At 35.2% G+C, this 21,246-nt stretch overlaps 5 protein-coding genes and 2 long non-coding RNA genes across 7 annotated transcripts; 5 read left to right on the top strand and 2 right to left on the bottom strand.

Moving 5' to 3' along the window:
* Window positions 1–324: 324 nt before the first annotated feature.
* On the bottom strand, window positions 325–1,622 carry LOC123204557. The gene is made up of 2 exons (XR_006499578.1): window positions 1,548–1,622; window positions 325–1,159 (listed from the first exon to the last, which is right to left on the bottom strand). It is a non-coding gene; the product is annotated as an uncharacterized LOC123204557 (long non-coding RNA).
* Window positions 1,623–1,754: 132 nt separating this feature from the next.
* Window positions 1,755–2,116, bottom strand: LOC123204556. Its single transcript, XR_006499577.1, has 2 exons — window positions 1,989–2,116; window positions 1,755–1,888 (listed from the first exon to the last, which is right to left on the bottom strand). It is a non-coding gene; the product is annotated as an uncharacterized LOC123204556 (long non-coding RNA).
* A 5-nt stretch (window positions 2,117–2,121) lies between these two features.
* LOC123204554 (plant-specific TFIIB-related protein PTF2-like) lies at window positions 2,122–4,085 on the top strand. Its single transcript, XM_044621283.1, is given in 2 exon segments — window positions 2,122–3,926; window positions 3,929–4,085. Coding segments are annotated over 2 exon segments (1,593 nt in total). The 5' UTR covers window positions 2,122–2,488; the 3' UTR covers window positions 4,084–4,085.
* Window positions 4,086–4,326: 241 nt separating this feature from the next.
* Window positions 4,327–6,491, top strand: LOC123204555 (zinc-finger homeodomain protein 1-like). The gene is made up of 2 exons (XM_044621284.1): window positions 4,327–4,854; window positions 5,829–6,491. Exon 1 carries the CDS (start codon window positions 4,328–4,330, stop codon window positions 4,838–4,840), a length of 513 nt encoding a protein of 170 aa, XP_044477219.1. The 5' UTR covers window position 4,327; the 3' UTR covers window positions 4,841–4,854; window positions 5,829–6,491.
* Window positions 6,492–10,665: 4,174 nt separating this feature from the next.
* Window positions 10,666–12,673, top strand: LOC123203984 (protein Asterix). The gene is made up of 3 exons (XM_044620494.1): window positions 10,666–10,909; window positions 11,074–11,174; window positions 12,357–12,673. The coding sequence occupies exons 1-3, from the start codon at window positions 10,757–10,759 to the stop codon at window positions 12,418–12,420; spliced, it is 318 nt and encodes a 105-aa protein (XP_044476429.1). The 5' UTR covers window positions 10,666–10,756; the 3' UTR covers window positions 12,421–12,673.
* A 3,111-nt stretch (window positions 12,674–15,784) lies between these two features.
* On the top strand, window positions 15,785–17,556 carry LOC123204233 (UDP-glycosyltransferase 83A1-like). Its single transcript, XM_044620831.1, has 2 exons — window positions 15,785–16,397; window positions 16,468–17,556. The coding sequence occupies exons 1-2, from the start codon at window positions 15,908–15,910 to the stop codon at window positions 17,352–17,354; spliced, it is 1,377 nt and encodes a 458-aa protein (XP_044476766.1). The 5' UTR covers window positions 15,785–15,907; the 3' UTR covers window positions 17,355–17,556.
* A 1,122-nt stretch (window positions 17,557–18,678) lies between these two features.
* Window positions 18,679–20,813, top strand: LOC123204297 (UDP-glycosyltransferase 83A1-like). The gene is made up of 2 exons (XM_044620905.1): window positions 18,679–19,153; window positions 19,927–20,813. Exons 1-2 carry the CDS (start codon window positions 18,679–18,681, stop codon window positions 20,811–20,813), a joined length of 1,362 nt encoding a protein of 453 aa, XP_044476840.1.
* The last annotated feature ends 433 nt before the right edge of the window (window positions 20,814–21,246 follow it).

Raw genomic sequence — 21,246 nt, 5'->3', positions numbered from 1 at the left:
AATTTCTTCTTCTGGGTTGGAAGATATCTTACCATGTGTAGAACAAATTGGTATGATTGTTTATACTAGTTCTTTTCTTCTTTTTTTTTTCATTTTATGTCTGTCCCTTTGTTCCATTTCTGGGTTTTCTTTGTGAATGAGATCTGTCTTGAGCATGCCAAGTACCATCTGGGTTTGGAATGTTGTCGGTTTCATTATATGCACTATGATATCTATGTACTATTATAGCTTCTGTTGGCATGGTATCAGTTTGATTCTATTTTTGTTTCATTCATTCATTCATCTTAATCCAATGATTGAAGTCATAGTAAAAAAATAGTATCATATCAAGATCAAACTCTCGATTTATTTGGTTTAATTGATATGGGATCGGTCATTGGACTCAGGATTTGTCTGGTCTGGTGTGGTGGGTTCAGTCCCATAAAAATGACGATCTGTAATAAAACAACTCTATGGATTAAGGACAAGTGTCCAAATCTTAATAGATAACAATGCAAAGAGGAACAGCAGCAAGTATAAGCGGTAACCAGAAATTACAGTGCAGACTGGGCAGAAAAAAATGCTCAGATTTTGGCAATTTTAGAAGACTGCTCTTATCCAGCTAACTGCCGAGAAACTTATGAAAATTCCAATGTTATGTGCAAGAACTAGCAAGTATTTTTGCCATGGAAGAGGGCAGATTGAATGCAAAGGATAACTCCAGAAGGCAGGCTTCATGGAGCTGGAAAAATGGTTGCTGAGAGGCTATATAATTTCCAGAATTTTGGGCTTCCAGCTTGCAGAATAGGATTGCTAAGGAAGCCGGAAAAAACAAGTAAGGATATCCAGAAAAGGCAGAATCCAGCATGCGGTGACCTACTGGTTTGGAAACCTGGTGAGGAAGAAACCCCGGATAACGGCAAACACGTTTTTCACAAAAGGTCCAGAATTGACTACACAATTTCACAGGAGAAAAATAGACTGGATATACTGGAAACTGGACACCACGCGAGGCAAATCAGCCAAAATTTGCACTTCCAACAACCCACGATTAAACCAGAGTTGGGCAAGGAATCCGACTTAAGGTGAGGAGAGGTGGAACTGCCAACAAGGTCTGTTCCTACAAGCAATTCTGATGATGCAAAAGGGGGGACCTTCAGAATCGGCAAAGGCCAGCAAGCTGCAAAAGAGCACATAAGTTAGATAAAAACATTTCCTCCTCCAACCGTGAAAGATCTGTAGCGAAAAGCAAACAAGTGGATTAAGTATCCACTGAAGAGTCCAGAAACCCCAAGAGAAGAGAAAGGTGACAAAAACTATAGACATTTAAAAAAAAAAAAATCAGTATTGTCCATGTTAAAATAAATATGAGTGAACTAGAGCTATAAAATGAAAACAACCCTTAAAAATGGATAAATATCAAAGAGTGAATTAGCGCAAGACCCCTTTTTCAGTTGAGATGAATGAAGAACAAATAAACCACAAGCACAAACTCTAGCTCAAGTGCCGAAAGGAGCAAAGAATGAGTTGCAATAAAATCATGTGCATTTTTTAAAGTATTAACATACATCAGAATCATCGTCTTCATCCTTTGAAGTCCGTCTTTTAACCTGTCTCTTTTCCTCCACATGTGCAATCCCCTGAATAATAATAATGCCACAAGTAAAAGGCTGAACAAAACTTACAGAAAGAATAAAAAACTAAATTGTTTGTCATAAGAGTATGAAAATGCCTCATCTCTGTCATCTTCTTCACTTCCAGTTCTCTTTCTAAAGTTTTTCTTATGTGAACCAACTTTTTTGGACTCATCAACATTTACAGTAGCGACATCATCATCTGCATCCAAAATCGTGTAACTCTTCTGTTTCCGTGCCAGCAGTGCAGCTTCCCTTTCCTGTTTCTGGTATAGCTGACAGAACAGCAAGAAATAGAATAACAAGCAATCTTAGGTTGTTATGGAAAAGGAAGAAAACCTACAAATTCAAAACGAAAACACAACTACAACCCACATTTAAACCAGAGGCTCTACGTGGAACTTTATTGAAGACTTCTCGAGCAAATCTTCGGGGTGGAATTTTGTGAAAATACTAAAATACCCCAAACAAAAAATTAAAATAATAAAAGAAAATTTAATAAATGTAAATTAAAATAAGAAGAAACCCAAAAGCATCTCGCCTATTATTCTGAAAACCAGAGACTGTTTTAAGCACAGTATATACAGAAAATCCAAACCCAGAAACCCAGCAACAAACTATCTCCTTCAGATTTATAAGTCAGACAAACCCAAGAACATTTTATGGATGAGGATCTCAACCTGACAAGAAGATGAAGAAAAGCATCAAAACGCTACAAAAATGCGAAAATTCCCAAACCCTTGGGCAAAAACGCAGAGAATCTTTTGATAGTTAGATGCATCACTCTCTTTATACTCAGACCACAAGCCCAGCTTGATCGTTTCCCAGTTCTGTTTCAAGGAACAAGCACCCTTCTAAGCCACCCCTCACAAGTCATGTCCTGCACAAGCTGCTGTTCGAAGTCTTTAACCCACGATCACATATCTGGCAACCTGATATGCTCATCGTGCGGCACGGTTCAGTCATTCAACAATTTTGACCCCCAAACTTACAGCCGTGACGGCCCCATCGGAAGTTACATTCAGGTGGGCTCTTCAGGTACCGGCTCAGTCCTAAATTATAAAGATAAGAAAGTCTACGAATCTAAGAAATTAATAGATGAATATACTTATAAATTGAACTTGACCGGTGAAAAATCCACTGATATCAAAAAAATGATTGATAAAATCACTGAGGGTGAATTCGGGTTGGGGGATTGGTTTCCGATTTTAATCGGCGCGTGTGGATATGTTGTTATGAGAATGGAGAATAAATCATTACCATTGGGTGAAATAGCGTCGGTTTTGAATTGTGATGTGTATGAATTAGGAAGGTTGGTTAAGCGTGTGGTTGAGTTTTTGGATTTGAAGTTGCCTGAATTTAATATTGTTGTTATGTTTGAGAAAGTGTTTCATAATACAAAATTGGCAAGATTGGTTGAATTGGAGAGGGATCAGTTGGAGCAGATGAGACAACAAGGAGTGTTTTTGCTGAATTGTGCGGTGAAGTGGTTTTTGACGACAGGAAGGAAGCCAATGCCATTGGTGGCTGCTGTTTTGGTGTTCGTGACTGAATTGAATGGGGTTGGTTTGAGGATTGAGGATGTTGCCAAGGAGTTACATTGTGTACTTGGAACATGTAGAAAGCGGTACTCAGAGTTGTTGGAAGTGCTTGTGAAGGTGGCTCAAGCTCTGCCATGGGGAAAGCATGTGAATGTAAAGAATATAGTGAAGAATGCACCTTTTGTAATGCGTTACATGGAGTTGAAGTCCAGGGAGAAGAAAAAAGAAGACAAAGAAGGGCCAAAGTGTGGTGGGGTTGATTTTGATGATGTTGTTAGGGAGTGTTTGGAAAAAGAATTTGAGTATGGGATTGATGAGGATAAGGTGGAAAGTTATTCTAGCTATTGTGATATGGATGATAGAAGTGGGCCTACGAGAAGAGGGGTTGAAAATGGTAATAAGATTGAGCTTTCTCATGAATGCTTGGGAATGATTTATGCTAAATTTTTAAATGAGGTTGATGGTAGGAGTTTGCCAAGAGGGACTGAGGAGGTACATGGAAGGAAGAGAAGAAGAGGGTTTGAGTTTAGTGGATGCAGGGAATGGTGGACTGGAAAATCAGAAATGAGCCAGAAGCTTATGCTTAAGAATATTTTGGAGAAAGATGTAGGACTGGATGTTATGCCTCCATCTTTTGATAATGGTTGCATGGAAAATGAGAAGAGGAGGGCTAAGATAAATTCTGCCAAGGTTAGGATTAATAAGATTATGAATCCATCCCGTTCTGATACAGGTGATAATGACAATGTTGCCTCTTCAGAATGTGTGCTTAATGGGAAGAGGAGAAGAGAAAACAATTTGATGAAATTGATTGGGAAGACTTTATTATTGAGACACTCCTCCTTCATCAGGTGAAAGAAGAGGATATTGAGACAGGACATTACAGTACCTTATTGGCCTTGCATGTGTTCAACTGTGAGAATATGTGAAGGGTGCAGCGATGAGAGCATCAGAAAATGTCTTTTTTTTTTTTTCTGGCAGTTGGACTGAAGTGACCTTTTGGAGCTGGTTTTTGTCAGCACTTACAGCAACAAGAAAGTCCTAATTTGAGCTGATTCTCACTGCAACAGTTGTGGCCTTGGTGTGGACAAGAGAACAGAACAGTGTGGGGTATAATAGGAATTATGTAGCAACAAGAAAGACCTAATTTGAGCGGATCATAATTTTATCAGCATGCCTCAACCCAATCACGGCATCCAACGGGCTGAGCCAGCAGGAGCAAGTTACAGCGACTGTAGACGCAAGCATGCAGCCGCCATGGGCTGCTACGCAACTGATTGCTGTGGAGAATTTCTCAGAGCCGGCATAGATGGAACTAGTGATGCTTTTCTCTGCACTGCCTGCGGTTGCCACCGTAGCTTCCATAGAAAAGAGATGCTAAACAACCCACATTATTCGCTTCCAGTGCTTCATAATGAACTTACCGGTGGTGGGTTCAATAGAGAAAAGAAAATGAAGACGAAGCGGACAAAGCTTAACCCTGAACAGAAGGATAAAATGAAGAGATTTGCAAATAAGTTAGGATGGAGGCCACAGAATCATGATGAAGAAGTTGAACAGTTTTGTGACAAAGTGGGAATCAGCCGGAAGATCTTTAAAGTTTGGCTCTGTAACAACAGACGCCGCACGGAGGGAAGCTGTGTGGTTACTAAAGAGCAGAGTCATCAGGATGTAGAAGAAGATTAAACGGCTCTCAGAGGGTTAGCTTTTTGTGGTTTTGTTCATTTGTTTTTGTTTTTTGTTTTTCTTTTTCTTTGGCTGTTTCTTTCTGCTCTTTGTTGTAACTGAAGTAATCTAGCACCATTAAGTTTTGAATAATATAGCCATGCCTGTAAATAGACAACTTTTGTTTCCATCTTTAATTAATATATTTAGTTATAGTTTAATTGCTCTATTAGTCTACCATATAGAGAATGACTTGGCAGATCTTGGTTATCTCGACAATCCTTTGTTGGACTTCTCTAGTTAAATTTCTTCTCTGTATTATGTATAGTCTCAATACATTGTGTGGAATACAGACTGGAGCATTTTGCTTGCTGCACTGATGTCTTGGCTGATTAGGGCCAATATGTTCCTTCTTTTTTTTTTTCGTGTGTAATATGGATTAAAAAGATCAAAATTCAATTCAAGTAAATGAAAAGTGTATAGCCTCGGATGATGCTTATGGTTTTATGTTCTTAACTAATACAACTTTTTTTTGGGATTGCTGTTACTTGGGTGATGGTGGCAAGAATAACAATTAGGAAGACCGGTAAAATTATGCAGGAACAGGAGTGCCTATGAGTAACCTTTTTTCTTTTAAACACACACACACACACACACATATGTATATTAATTGCTCTGTTAGTCTACTATATAGAGAATGAGTGGAGTTGCGTGGATCTGTTTGGAAGTTGCATGATTAATTTATGCCATTTAGGAGATACGGATCTACTTATTGTTTGTGGTTTCTGGGCTAGTTTCAGAAGTTGGAAGTGGTGGCTGTATGTTTGAACCAGTTCGTTATTTTATTAGGACTCATGGAGATAAACATTTCTTGTTCCCTTCTCTTTTTCTTCATATTTTTCTAGTTTTATTCTGTTGGTCTTTTATCACACAATTAGCAGTGGCTTAGCTTCATATTGTGGTTTAAATTGTGTATCTTTCTCATGTTTTGTGCTGCTTCTTCATGCAGACTGGACAAGGGAGCCTCGATCTTAGACTTGAGAGTGGAATGCCAGGATCTAGAGAAGTTCTCTGTGATCAATCGCTTTGCAAAGTTCCATGGCAGGGGGCACACCGAGGGGGCTGAGACCTCATCATCCGCTGGTGCAAATGCTCAGAGATTCTTCCCCCAGAGATATGTGACTGCACTTCCAATGCCTAGGCATCTCCCTGACAGTGTACAATGTCTTTCACTTTGATCATTAATTAATTGATTTTTCCCTCTTTCTGGGCCATTTTTTTCCACATCCCCCATGCTTAATTTTTGTATCTTCTTCCAAATTATGTACTCAGCATTTGCTCATTATTGAACCACACAAATGGGAATGTAGGAGAAGAAAGTCTCCTTAAACGCTGTGGAGACTGTTAGATATTCGTCTAAGCCATTGATGCCATTCTTCAGAATCATAAATTGGTCTTTGTATACTTCTTTCGAAGTCTAGAGAAAAAAGTAGGTGCCCCTGTGATATTTTTTTCAGTATATGGGGAGAACAGGAGCTCTTTCTGTTTTTTTAAAGGTGCTCATACATAGCTTAAGTTCAAGGTAAATTATGTGTATTCTCATCATTGATGCTTTGAATCATGAGGTTCAATTAACGGTGTAAGTGTTTTATATTGCTTCCTTTTTCATCTATTTCTCCTTTTCGAGCAGGGTTGGAGAGGGGAGGTAAATTGATGGCAGATAATCTTGTAGGCTATTCTTTTCATGTTATTATTTGGCATTTTTTGTTTGAACTCTTAAACAAGCTTGTAACCTTTTTGGTCTGAATTTTAGCGTAAATAGACAAACATCAAGTCACAAAATTTGTTTAATAGTTTGCAAACTTGTTTCTAGTTATCTAACTGTATCGTGATCTGCTTTAGATTTTGTTAAGAACCTCCGTACAAAATAATTATCGTTGTCTTCATAGTGTTTGTAAGACTGAGATATGTGGTGGCATCTGGACAATGCATTGTTTACTTTCATATGTAATCCATCAATGTCTTAAGGTGTAGCTAAAATGGTTCTAATTCATGGTCACTAAAACCCAATGTCTTTAAACCTTGTGGCATAGCCCTTTATGATAAAAGTGAGATGTATCAAGTCAATGGTAGGCCATGGACTGTAGAGGGATTTAAGCTAGGGGGACTCTGTAGCCTATCCATCAGAGAGAAAAAAATGTCGTGAGCTTAGGCTGAATACTCTGATATCTTGGACAATATTTTGCAGACACTGAAATTTGCCCAAGTTTGATTATTATGCACTTGGAATATGAATTGCCTTGAAAACTTCATGTAAACTCCTAGAAAACACCTAGGGTGTTTGACAACTGTATTCTTCATGATTAGTGGCTTCTTTGACACTTATCTCCATTGAGTGAACAGATGTATCAAGTCAGTGGTAGGCCATGGACTGTAGAGGGTTTTGAGCTAGGGGGACTTCTTAGCCCATCCATCAGAGAGAAAAAAATATGGTTAGCTTAGGCTGGATACTCTGATATTTGCCTAAGTTCGATTATTTTGCACTTGGAATATGAATTGCCTTGAAAACTTTATGTAAACTCCTAGAAAGCACCTAGGGTATTTGACAACTGAATTCTTCATGGTTATTGGCTGCTTTGACAATTATCTCCATTAAACGAACAGAGTGAATCTAGCTGGGCAATTATTCATTTATTTTTTTTACTTTTTAAAGTCTTAAATTTCAGGTTTCAGTAACTCCTGATATTCTATATAGATCCGGAATATGTTTAGTAGTTGCCTCTCTTTTTTATTGATGAACATAATTTCTTCTTCTGGGTTGGAAGATATCTTACCATGTGTAGAACAAATTGGTATGATTGTTTATACTAGTTCTTTTCTTCTTTTTTTTTTTTCGTTTTATGTCTGTCCCTTTGTTCCATTTCTGGGTTTTCTTTGTGAATGAGATCTGTGTGAGCATGCCAAGTACCATCTGGGTTTGGAATGTTGTCGGTTTCATTATATGCACTATGATATCTATGCACTATTATAGCTTCTGTTGGCATGGTATCAGTTTGATTCTATTTTTGTTTCATTCATTCATTCATCTTAATCCAATGATTGAAGTCATAGTAAAAAAATAGTATTATATCAAGATAAACTCTCGATTTATCTGGTTTAATTGATATGGGATCGGTCATTGGACTCAGGATTTGTCTGGTCCGGTGTGGTGGGTTCAGTCGCATAAAAATGACGATCTGTAATAGAACAACTCTATGGATTGAGGACAAGTGTCCAAATCTTAATAGATAACAATGCAAAGAGGAACAGCAGCAAGTATAAGCGGTAACCAGAAATTACAGTGCAGACTGGGCAGAAAAAAATGCTCAGATTTTGGCAATTTTAGAAGACTGCTCTTATCCAGCTTACTGCCGAGAAACTTATGAAAATTCCAATGTTCTGTGCAAGAACTAGCAAGTATTTTTGCCATGGAAGAGGGCAGATTGAAGGCAAAGGATAACTCCAGAAGGCAGGCTTCATGGAGCTGGAAAAATGGTTGCTGACAGGCTATATAATTTCCAGAATTTTGGGCTTCCAGCTTGCAGAATAGGATTGCTAAGGAAGCCGGAAAAAAACAAGTAAGAATATCCAGAAAAGGCAGAATCCAGCATGCGGTGACCTACTGGTTCGGAAACCTGGTGAGGACGAAACCCTGGATAACTTTAACTTTAAGGTCACCCAAAGGGATTGGTTATTAGGTTGGATGAGTCTCCATAAGTGCTTTGCAATAGTCACCTTATTTCAATATTTGCTCTTCATAATACCAAGACCTCCTTCGTCTTTTTGGACACAAACCTCCTCACAAGTCACTTTAGCTTTGTGCCTATTCATGTCAACTTCACCACAAAGAAAAGCTTTAAGGTAGGCATCAATGTCTTTAAGAATATTGGAGGGGAGAATAAAAAGGGAGGACTAATAAATGTGAATACTGAAGAGGATGTCTTTGATAAGCATCAATCTCCGTGTGAAAGAGAGGGATTTACTTCTCTAAAAAGTAATTCTATCAAGAATCTTATCTATGAAAGGTTTACAATCTCTGTTTACGAGTTTAGAGGTTACTATAGGAACCCCAAGGTATTTAAATGGGAGGTTGCCTTCCTCCATATTTAATATCTCCCAATCCTTCTCTTGTGCTCACTGGAAACCCTGTAAAAGTAGATATTGCTCTTGGCCACATTTGCTTTTAATCCTTACCACTTTTGAAACTTCTCCAAGACTTAACCAAGATTGTTTCATTGAGTCTCAAGTTCTTTACCAAATTTCAAGTCTTTCACCAAATCTCTCTATCTTCACCGTGTTTTTTAATTTAAGGTAACATTCTTCAACTTTTATTCTGAAAATAAATTGTTGTTGCAATTTTTATTGTTGATTGAGTCATGTAAGTTAGTTGAAACCTGTTGATTTATGATTTGAAGAGTGTTTAAGGTATAATCAAGACATTTTCTAGTTGGATCTATAAGGTTCGATCAAAAAAATAAGGTTAATGTATGAAAAAAAAGATTAGCCAAGCGCGAGAGAGGGAGAGAGGGAGTCGACTAGATAAAGCCAACAAAGGTTTGTTTATATGACCAAATGAAAGGTATTGACAAAATTATTAATCAAAGAGTTTCAACCAACTTAAATGATTCAATCAATAATAAAAACCACAATAACAATCTATCTTAAGAATACGAATGGTAGAATATTACCTTAAATTAAAAAAATAGTGAAAATGGAGAGATTTACTGAATAACTTTAGTTTCAATGAAAATTTTCGGATCTGATCAAGATGGAGAGATGTCGAAATGATAACACATCAAAATGGAAGAAAAGACATTTTTGCCAGTAAAAATAATTAATAATGGGGAAATGTCACTTGGTGAAAGAAAAAATAAAATATGTTGACTCTTAATTATTGTCTCGAAACATTGCCATTTAATATATATATATATATATTTTTGTCATTTATCTAATTTAAAACTAAATAAATTATGTATTTTAATAAGTTTTATCATTTCTTTGAATTATGGAATACCACATCAAGTTACTTTTCTATTTTCTGAAAAACACGTATATTTAAAATTTATTTATTAATCTCCTAAAATCCTATTATTTATTTAAATAAGAAATTTCCTTGCAAGTATTTAAAATAATACATTTTACTAATATTTAACTTATGCTACATTGTATATGGGACAATAAAGCACATGATTATTTTAGGGTTTGATTCGAATCAAATTGGTTCAGTTTGATTTAAATTTATTTGATTCAAGTTTAAATCAAATTCAAATTAAAAGATTCAACTCAGTTTTGAAATTGAATCGAACTTGAGTTAAGAGGAGTATGATTTGGTTCGATTTGAGTTCAATTAGAATTCATGACTTGATTCATTAGTTAAATTTATGACTGAATTCAATTTGAATTTGTGGTTTGACTTGAATTTATAGTTTGTATTAATGGTTTGAATTTGTGACTCGATTTATATTTGAATTTATGACTTAAATTAGTGGTTTTTGCCTATAATTTGTGTAAAACAATGTCTTTTTATCAGTAAGCCATGAACTAAAGTTTCAAATCTGAGTTAGAAATTCGAACCGTTGATTTGAGCAAAACTCAGATCTATTGGAACTGAATCATTTTTTTTTTGAGTCAAATTTAAATCATCTTTAATTTTAACATTTGACTCAAAAAACTTGAACTGAGCTTAAGTTAAATTATTTTTCATTCTATCTAAATTCGAGCCAAGAGTTGATCGGGCTCAACCTAATTCGTATCCAGCGCTAAATTATTCTAGTCTCATAAGATAAAGCCTTATATCAAATGGGCATAGGCCGTGGGCTTTTCCCGGCTTGGGTGGGTTCCATCGGAGTCTACAAATGGAGGAAGATTACACAATCACACACAGATCGATCTCGAAAAATGTCTTCACATAATTCGTCGGCTGTCAATGATCCACGTCAGCCATCGGCGGCGAAGCCCTTTGTGGCAACTCCAGTGGCTCCTCAAGACTTGCCCATTGATTACGCTGGTTTCATCGCCGTCGTTTTCGGGGTTGCCGGCGTTATGTTCAGGGTTCGTCCGTTAACCAAATCTCTATTTAATTATTTACTCATTTCACTAAATTTTAACTCCCTTTGAATCAGCACATAATTTTCTTTGATTATTCTGATTGATTTGATTCGTTCCTTTTTTAACCAATTATATCTAAATAATTGATTTATTTATTTATTTTGCAGTATAAGCTGTGCTCGTGGCTCGCAATCATTTTCTGTGCGCAGTCACTGTCGAATATGAGGAACATTGAGACCGATCTTAAGCAGATTTCCATGGCTATGATGTGAGTTTTGTTTAAGTTTTTTATTGCGTTTATCAAAGCGTAATCGATGTAGGCCCTTTTTTTTTTTCCTGAATAAATTTAGTTGTTTAAACAATATTTATTATAGTGAAAATTTCATGAAATGTTTATGGGATCCCTATAGGAATCAAATAGGATTTTTTGTAGGATTCTTATTGGCCTATTCAGTTTGCTTACTGTAACTGGAACTGATATTGTCCTGTATCTTGCAAGCCCTAAATGGTGGCACTGTTGTTGCTAAATTTTCAGTAGATGTCTTTTACAAATTTTTTATAGTGGTAGTTGATCTAATTTTTTTTTATGTCTGCTTGTTGTCACCTAAAGTTTTGCTTTCCATGTTTTTACTAACTACTAGATTTGTGCTTTGAGCTTTAGCCGATATCAGTTATCCATATTTATTTCTGTTCTCTTTTCATGGATACATTTTGACTTACTTTACCAGGTCTGATGATTGGCATTTTAAAGCTCACTTAATTCTTAGTGCATGGTTTATTATTTTTATTTGAATAAACTATGCGTACTCACTTTGAGTATATAAATGGACGAACACTTTATGTGTGTCATCATATGATTAGGTGATTTTGAATTAAAGATAAAGTAACATGCAATCACATAATTACATACATAAGTGTGTATCTATTGGTATACTCAAAATGAGTATGTATAGTATTGCTTTTTTTATTTTGAATTGCTTATTGCTTATCTAATTGTGGATTGAACAAAACATTAGATTTGTGCTATACATATTCAACAGATTCAGTTTTCTTTTTGTCCTATGATCAAGCATTTCTACTGCTCTATCTTTTGGGTACTTTCTGTTGAGGTTTTAGCTTCGTAACATTGCTTTCTTTTTGTCTGATGAGTTGATTCTTATAATGTGCGAAATAGTGTTATAGACTTTTCTGCTAATTTATGATTGGTGTTTAACAATCATAAATTGATGGGGGATAACTTTAATATATTTTAACAAGTCTTTTGAGTCCTAAGCCTGATGACTTGCTACCAGAAGATGCCTGGATAGAATTGCACCTTAAATCTATTGCTCTCCTCCTATTACCTGCAGAATGTGTGTTATGCACTCTTAAATATCATTAGGTTCTGTAATTTATTCAATTGTCTATTATTATTGTTATGACGTTGCTAGCTTCTGTTGCTGAAAATCAGGTTTGCAATCATGGGTTTGGTGACAAACTACTTAGGGCCTGCTCGACCTGCCACAAAGAATTGAGATGCCGATGGTGGAGTCAAGATGAACTGTGAGAGTGTAGCACATTTATTTTTCAGGCACTTGATGTTGACCTGAGGCTCATTTTTCTTTTTAGATTTTGGTTTTGGACTGATAGTGAGCTGCTGTATTGAATATGAAAGGATAACAAACTGTTCTTGTTTTATTTGCAATTTATCCCTGTTTTATAGGTTCCTGCAGTTTGCTTTCAGTTTAGTTCATTCAAAATAATATATCTATTTTCAATTTTATCTTAGTCCACTCTTTAGCGTGAGCACTTGAGTTAGCAAATGCATTAATGCTTATTGTGCAAGTGATGGAAATTATAACTTTTACTTGTGTTCGTAAATTAAATTATACAATAGAACTATGCTATCCACTTTGAGTACACAAATAGGTATATATTTGATGTGTGTCATCAATTGATTGGATGATTCTGAATTAAGAAAAAAATAACATTTAATCACATTATAACACTTTATGTGTGTACTCATTTATGCTCTCAAAAGTGGATACGTATAATATTGTTCTAGATTATAAGTTGTCTAAGAATATTTGATATGCCAATATTTAGTATGCCCATTACTTTTATTCTGTTCTATGTTCTAGGGTTCTCCTTTAACATGTGGAGATATGCGAGCTCCTTTGCTGTAGCATAATAGCAAAATGTATGGGCAAGCATTTGGGGATAATTGTAAATGGGTGACTTTCAATAAGTCAATCACCTCTTCCATGAAAGGCTGTAAGGGCAAGTTCACCCCACACCTTAAAACTACATCCAAGAGAGCCCCCTATCCCTTGGAGGATTATACGAGCAATATGTTGACTCTCTATCTATACAGAGACCATATCCTTCCTTTATACGACCAAATCAGATGCAGTAAGGGGAGACAATGTCGCATTACTCCCTATCCTAGGAAGGACTATATCAATTTGGACTGAATCCTCCACTTGCTCTTTGCATGGTATGACCTTGCTAGGCTAAGCCCGCAAATTTGCATTGGTACGAGGTTTGAAGATGATTCGTCTCTATTTTCTCTTTTCTTTGTGAACCAACTAGGGAACCCTTAGAAGGTAAGCCTTCCAACTTAGCATAGAAGCAACACCATCATTGTTTGAACTCCCAAAAGGCATCCAAATGATATAAGAAGAACGATTCTTAGTCAACAAACGCTACAAAGTGTAAAATCCTAAAAGGAAACTCTCTACAAGATTTGATGTGCACATGACTCACCTATGTGGTGCATCAAATGGTTGATACCTACTGTCATCTAGGCAATCACAAAATCTGACCAACCACGTGACATTTATTTCTACAAAAGAGAGGAAGAGTTTCTCCAACACTATTTGCAGTCTCAAAACCATTAGACAATTGTTATGCGGTCAAATTTCCTCTTTAAAGTCAACTTGCAGATATGATTCTTAGCAGTGACTAACGATCAACAAACAAACAACATCACATCCTGCAATTCATAGAGCAAAGCCTTGGGAAAGATGTTTTTTCTTCTAAAAACCTTGAAATAGGAAAACATGGACCAATTTTGCCACAATCTCAATAATCATCCAACATTAAGTGTTTCTTAATATCAATGAATCATCTTTCTCAAAATTGACATTCACCATTAAAGTACAGTTATACTTCTATTATGTCGAAACCACAGCAACATCCACCATGACATTAACTAAGATTATTGTATTTACCAATGGATCTCATACATATTATTATCAACACCAGTGTTTTATACCTGTCAGTGACATCGCTTCTAATGTGGAAAACCATTGACATTTCTTCATTGATAGCTATATATATATATATATATATATATATATATATATATATATATATTCTGTTTCAGCTATCTTTTTAGTCTTTCTGAAAGCATAAAATATTTTGAAGAGTAACAAGAGCTATCAAGATGAGCTCATTTGTTTAATTGTTATTGTTCCTTTTGCTTTTCCCTATCAATGTCAAGTTTTTGGTCCAAATTCTACTCTAAGATTATTATATTTTATTGATTTTATCAATAGATCTCATGCATGCCATTGTCAACACCAATATTTTATATGCAATTCTGACAGGTACAGGTTTATCTAGACGTGGTTGATGTTCGTCTACACTGATCTCGAAGTTTCAATCCGCATTATTAAAAAATAGAAATTGAAAAAAAAAAAAACCCATTAATGTGACGAGATTAGAAGAGTGGTAAATTATTTATTTAAAGAGATATAAATGTGTTCTTTTAGTTTTTATGCTGAGACACGGTCGATGAAACAACTACTGTACCGCAAGAGAATTTGTTTTTTCTTGCTTTGTTAGCATGGGCTAGGGTTGGAAACAAGCCGAGCCCGATCAGGGCCAGGCTCGTTTTAAACTGAGTTCGGCTAAAGGTTTAGTTAAGGTTGGCCGAGCTCATTCAATCACATATTCGTGACTGGGTTCATATTTATTATCTCTAGTTTGTCTAAACTAAACTTGTTTCGAGTCTGAATAAACTCGTTTGGAATTCAACCTTATCTTTAGGTAGGGCTGGAAATGACGTCGTTTGCTAAGAGTTCAAGTGAGCCGAGCATAGTTCTAGTTCGGATTTGAATTCGGGTTTGTTTTTAGTTTTATTTCCTATCTCATACTTGAGTTCGTGTTCGTTGTCTCAAGCTTGTGTTTGGCCTCGTTCGAACTTGAACATGTTCACTTCAAATCCAGCCCTAGTGTAGGCAAATCAAAGAAAGAAAAAGTACTTGATTAATCACTAAATATTACCAAGATAATTGATCATTGGATGTTTTATTTCAAGAATTATTTGGAGGGCTATTTTATTCATAATCACAAGATATTGTGGGTTTTGACTTGACTAGGAAATTGATTTGGGTATTTCTTGATTGTTTGATTCTCCCTATTAGTGGATTTAATTTGGATTTTGATATGTGATTATTCCCTCTATATTGGTTTTTTTACGTAAATCATGTGTTCTTGTTCTTGATATTTTATGTGATTGATTAATTGACTTAATTAATAAACTAATTATTGAAGCATTAAAACTTTCAAAGTGAAGCTCTGAATTTAAGTTTCTATTACGTTTATAAAATTTTGACTTATCTAGTGCAATGATTATAAGTCTGATAATTATATTCTAGATTTATCTGTTCAACAAATACAGAAAGATCCTCGGTTATTAAAAAAAAATTAATTGTTTGTAGCCCCAACAGCTGAAAACTAAAGAATGTTAAAAAACTTCAATTATATGGAATAAATTTACTACCTAACAGAGATATTTCAGCATTGGCTTTGTAAAATAATGGAGACAGATTAGCTTCTGATAGCCAGCATTCAGACTATAAATCACAAAGAAAAAGTCAAACACGCAAAGCAAAACTATGTGCAGTTGATAGATTCATTGAATCAGTATGTGAAAAGTTGCAGGAGTTACGTATATATAAGATAGTTTCAGGATTTGGGAAAATTCCATAGACAGTGAAATTGAAGCTCTCTGAAATGGGCAAGCAGCCACATGTATTGGCGATTCCACTTCCAGCACAAGGCCATGTTGGCCCCCTGCTGAAATTAGCAACAAAGATTGCTGAACATGGAGTCAAGGTGACCTTTGTTAACACAGAGTTCATCGAGGCGAAAATCATGGCTTCGATGCCGGAGATATCGGCCATAGGGGGGAGCCTGATAGAGTTTGTTTCAGTCCCAGATGGACTTGAACATGGGGACATTGAGAGAGATTTTGAAAAGAGTAGAAATATCATGAAAAAAGTTATGCCAGGTAAATTGAAGGAGTTGATTGAGAAAATTAACCAAGTAAGTGATGATCAGCAGATCAGTTGTGTCATTGGCGATGTAAATGCTCAATGGGGTCTCGAAGTTGCCCAGAAATTGGGGATTCCGAGTGCTGCATTTGTTACTTATGGCCCTGCAATCTTAGCCCTGCAATTTCATATTACAAAGCTGATTGATGATGGAGTTATAGATGCTGATGGTAAGTATATAAATATTTGCAATTGATGTTTATGTTGTTTTGTACTCATAGTTGATTGAACTTGATCTAGGGACTGCATTGAAAGATGGGTTGATCTCAATTTCTGAGGGAAATCTTCCCTGGAAATTTGACGAATTCCCATGGATGGTTCGAGGACAAGGAAAGATACAGAAGATAATCTTTGAATCTTCTATTGAAGTTGTTGAGTGTGTTAAAATGTCCAACTGGGTTCTTTCGAATTCAGTTTATGAACTTGACGCGTCATCCTGTGATTTGGTTCCCAACATATTACCCATTGGTTCTTTACTCGCAAGTAATAATTCAAGGTTTTTGGCTGGGAGCTTTAGGCCCGAAGACTCATCTTGCTTGAGCTGGCTCGATGAAAAACCGATAGGCTCAGTCGTTTATGTTGCATTGGGTAGTTCAACAATCTTAAATCAGGCACAGTTTGATGAATTGGCAATTGGTCTTGAATCCTCAGGCCAGTCGTTTCTCTGGGTCGTCCGACCTGACATCTTGTGGGGACCGGTCGCTATATTCCCAGATGGTTTCAAAAAGAGAATAGCCGGTCGGGGAAAAATTGTTGAATGGGCACCTCAAGAGAAGGTATTGGCTCATTCTTCAGTTGCTTGCTTTGTAAGTCATTGCGGATGGAATTCAACCCTGGAAGGGTTAACCATGGGAGTGCCATTTCTCTGTTGGCCTTTCTTTGTTGATCAATATCAGAACAGTAGATATATTTGCGAAGCTTGGAAGATTGGTTTCGAATTAACCCGAGACGACCATGGGATTGTCACAAGGCATGAAATTCAGGCAAAGATTACAAAGTTGTTCAATGAAGAAAGCATCAAAGGAAATGCATTGAAGCTGAAAGAAAAGGCAACAAACAGTCTTGCTGAAGGTGGATCTTCATATAAAAATTTTCAGAGATTTATTGCCGAAATAAAGTTTAGTTAATTTCTAAGCTCAATGTTCCTTAAGAAGGCCTTAAATAATGATCCATTGATTATAGAAAAATTGAGTTCATATTGTTGAATGCATATCAGTAAGAATCTTGTATTTTAGTAATATTCACAACAAGGGATTTCAAGAAAGAGCAATCTTATGTATCCCCAATTTTGCGTATTTAATCAGATTCACAGATGATGTGTTGTTTGGATATTATTTTATTTTTAATTCAAAACTCTCAATCATATAATAATATATCATTTAAATACCTAATTAGATAATCAAAACTGAGTGTGATTGATGATACATCATTTAAGTATTCAATTAAATATTTAAAACTAAGTATTGTTTTAAGGATCATGTTATCGATATGAGCATTTTGTAAGCAATCACATGGATAAATACTAAAGAATGATTTAAAAAAAAAAAAAGGATTATATTGGATACAATCTATTTCGATGTAATCAACAACTACAACTATCTCGAGCAACATAATTTAGAGTAATGTTACGTATACATAGTATACGATTGAGTAATAACTCAAATTTTTTAAACCCGGAAAAAGTTAGGTGATCTTCTTTCACCTCTGTTGGATCCGCCCCTGATATCAAATATTGTTTACTTCGATGTAACCAATAACTGTTACAACAATCAGCTGCTTAATTAAGATTTTTCAGTATAATTTTTTTTTCTTTGCTTGAATCCAGTGCAGATAGATAAGCTTTTGATGGCCGGCATTCCGGTGATTAAACAACAAGAGAAGACAAACATGAAAAGCAAACATAATACCCAAGAAGGATTTGGGTTACTGGTTTAATCGATTAAAATAATTTATTTTTAAATATATATTATTTAACAAAATTAACAAAATTATTATTTTTTTAAATATAATATAAATATATATATTTTATATATATATAAAAAATGAATTTAAAAAAACAAGTTATATACCTAATTGTTTATTAAAAAATTTTATTAAATATAATTATATCTAAATAAAATAAGGTTTATTGTTTAGTTCGGTTTGAAAATCATTCAAACCGTAACCCAAACTGAAAAAAGGGGTTAGAACATTTTTAACCAAAACTAAATCAAATCAAACTGTAGTTTATAAACAATTTAGTTTGATTTTACGATTTGAATTGAATTATAGATAGTCGTGATACCGATTACAATGGGCAGTTCAAAGTTGTATTGTATCAGCATAGCCGATTACTTCATCAAATAAACAAACTGCCAAGCAGAAGAGCCAGCAGCTAAGTATGTATAAGAATAAGATAAGATTATATCAGACAGATTGAAAAGTTTTGCGGGATTGTAGAATCTATCTGAAATGGGCAAGCAACCCCATGTTCTTGTTATTCCATATCCAGCACAAGGCCATGTGACACCTCTTCTGAAACTAGCAACAAAGATTGCTGAACAAGGCATCAAGGTGACCTTTGTTAACACAGAGCAGATCGCGGCGAAAGTCATGGCTACAATGCCGGAGGAATCTGAGGGGGAGAGTCTGATCAAGTTTGTTTCGATTTCGGATGGAATTCAACAAGAGGATGATATGAAGGATTTTTACAAGTATACAAATATCTTGTTAAGAGATATGCCAGGTAAGTTGGAGTACTTGATTGAGAAGGTTAACCAGTCAAGTGACAGTGAGCAGATTTCATGTATCGTTGCTGATATATTTGCCGGATGGGCAGTTGAAACTGCTTGGAATATGGGGATTCCGAGGGCTGCGGTTGTACCTTATGGACCGGCGACCTTAGCCCTTTCGTATCATTTTTCGAAGCTAACTCTAGATTCTGATGGTAATTATATAATTAGTTGAATTTGACTTCTGTGTAGGTAGAACTAACAATTTTCAATAAGATCTCTTAAAAAAATTAGGTTAGGTTAAGTCTTTTAAACAAAAATTTATTTTAAGTCAATTTGATACGATTCGAAATTAAATTGGATAATGTTAAGATTGATATGAAAGTAACTCAAGCTAACACGAATTGATTCACATATTTAGAAAAATATTAATTTAGTAGAATTTGTTATAGATAAATTATAGACATATTGAAGAACAATATTAACAATAATTGAAATATTTATCGATTGCATATAACTGTAATTTTTATATAGTTGTATTTACTCGTATTATTCTTTATTTTAATTTAAATGTTTTATTTTATCGTTAAATTACAAGAATGTGATTTGATTAGTAAGATTATTGACATATTTAAAAGTATTGGTATATAATTTTTAGACTATTTATAAAGAAGACAAAATGTTATTTTATATGTTTTATTAATAGTAGGTTTGAGTAATATGATAAAAAAATTAAAACGCTAAAAACACTGAGAAAAGTCAAAACAATAGAGAATTTTGAGTCAATATGGATTGTGTCAGGTCAATCCGAACAATAAAAGGTTAGATTAGAATTAAAAGTTTTTAATACGATTCTAATTCAGGTTAAGTTAGAATTAAATGTGTCTAACTTGAAATTCAAACTAATACGATACGAATACAATCTAATGACGTAAACTATCAGGTCTATGTGTAGATTTGTTCTCATAGTTAACTGAACCATGTGCAGGAAATGCAATGAATGATGGGATGATCTCAATATCAGAAGAAAGTCTTCCATGGAGAAGAAATGAATTGCCATGGAGCTTCCCGTTGGACCAAAAGATGCAAAAGCTTCTCTTTGAAGCTATGTGTACAGTTGAGCAAATTATCAAAATTTCCAACTGGGTTCTTTCCAATTCATTTTATGAACTTGATTCAACATCCTGTGACTTGGTACCCAAGTTGCTACCCATCGGTCCATTACTTGCCCTTAATAATTCAAGGCATTTGGCTGGAAGCTTTTGGCCTGAGGACTCAACTTGCTTAAGCTGGCTTGATGAACAACCATTAGGATCAGTCATTTATGTTGCATTGGGCAGCACAGGGACCATAAATCAGCAGCAATTTGATGAACTAGCTCTTGGTCTTGAATCCTCAGGCCAACCGTTTCTCTGGGTTGTTCGATCTGACCTCATGATTGGGTCGGATGCTCAATTCCCAGGAGCGTTCAAAGAGCAAATTGCAGGTCGAGGAAAGATGGTCGAATGGGCACCTCAAGAGAAGGTGTTAGCTCATCGTTCAGTTGCTTGCTTTGTAAGTCATTGCGGATGGAATTCGACCTTAGAGGGATTAAGCATGGGAGTACCATTTCTCTGTTGGCCCTTCTTTGTGGATCAAATTCAGAACAAGAATTATGTTTGCGAAGCTTGGAAGATTGGTTTTGAATTAACCCGAGACGAGAATGGGATTGTTACAAGGCATGAAATAGAAACAAAGGTCAGAAAATTGCTCAATGATGAAAGCATCAAAGGAAATGCATTGAAGCTGAAAGAGATGGCCAAAAGGAGTCTTGCCGAAGGCGGATCATCATTTGAAAACTTCGAGAGATTTATGGTTCAAATGAAGTCTAGTTAAGATCTTTATTCAGATTTCAGTGATAATACTTGATATCAATGTTTTTAGAATCAGATCAAATATCGATTTAATAAAGGAGGTGATTTATTTAACCGATAATCAAATCAATTGATCAGTGATTAGAGTGATCAACTATTTAAAAATAATATTAAAAATAATTATATAATTTATGATTAAATATATAATATTAAAATAAGATTAGTTTGATGGTATATATATTTAAATATGATAAATAAAGTTTTTATAATAAATTTTTGAAAAAGACCAAATCAAATCCAGTTTTTTATATGATCCAATTAGTTTGAATGGTGGTTGATCGTTCAATTGATTGGATCAACTAATCCGATCCGATTTTTAAAACCATATCTGGAATAATAATTCCTTTGAATTATAATTAATGGGATTGTATCTCTCCTCTTTCGTCTTATAAATG

This window comes from Mangifera indica, chromosome 20 (genome assembly GCF_011075055.1).
Source record: "Mangifera indica cultivar Alphonso chromosome 20, CATAS_Mindica_2.1, whole genome shotgun sequence".
NCBI classification, from domain to species: domain Eukaryota; kingdom Viridiplantae; phylum Streptophyta; class Magnoliopsida; order Sapindales; family Anacardiaceae; genus Mangifera; species Mangifera indica.
Note: the sequence above shows the minus strand (reverse complement) of the source record. Positions and strands in the feature narration are given on the sequence as shown.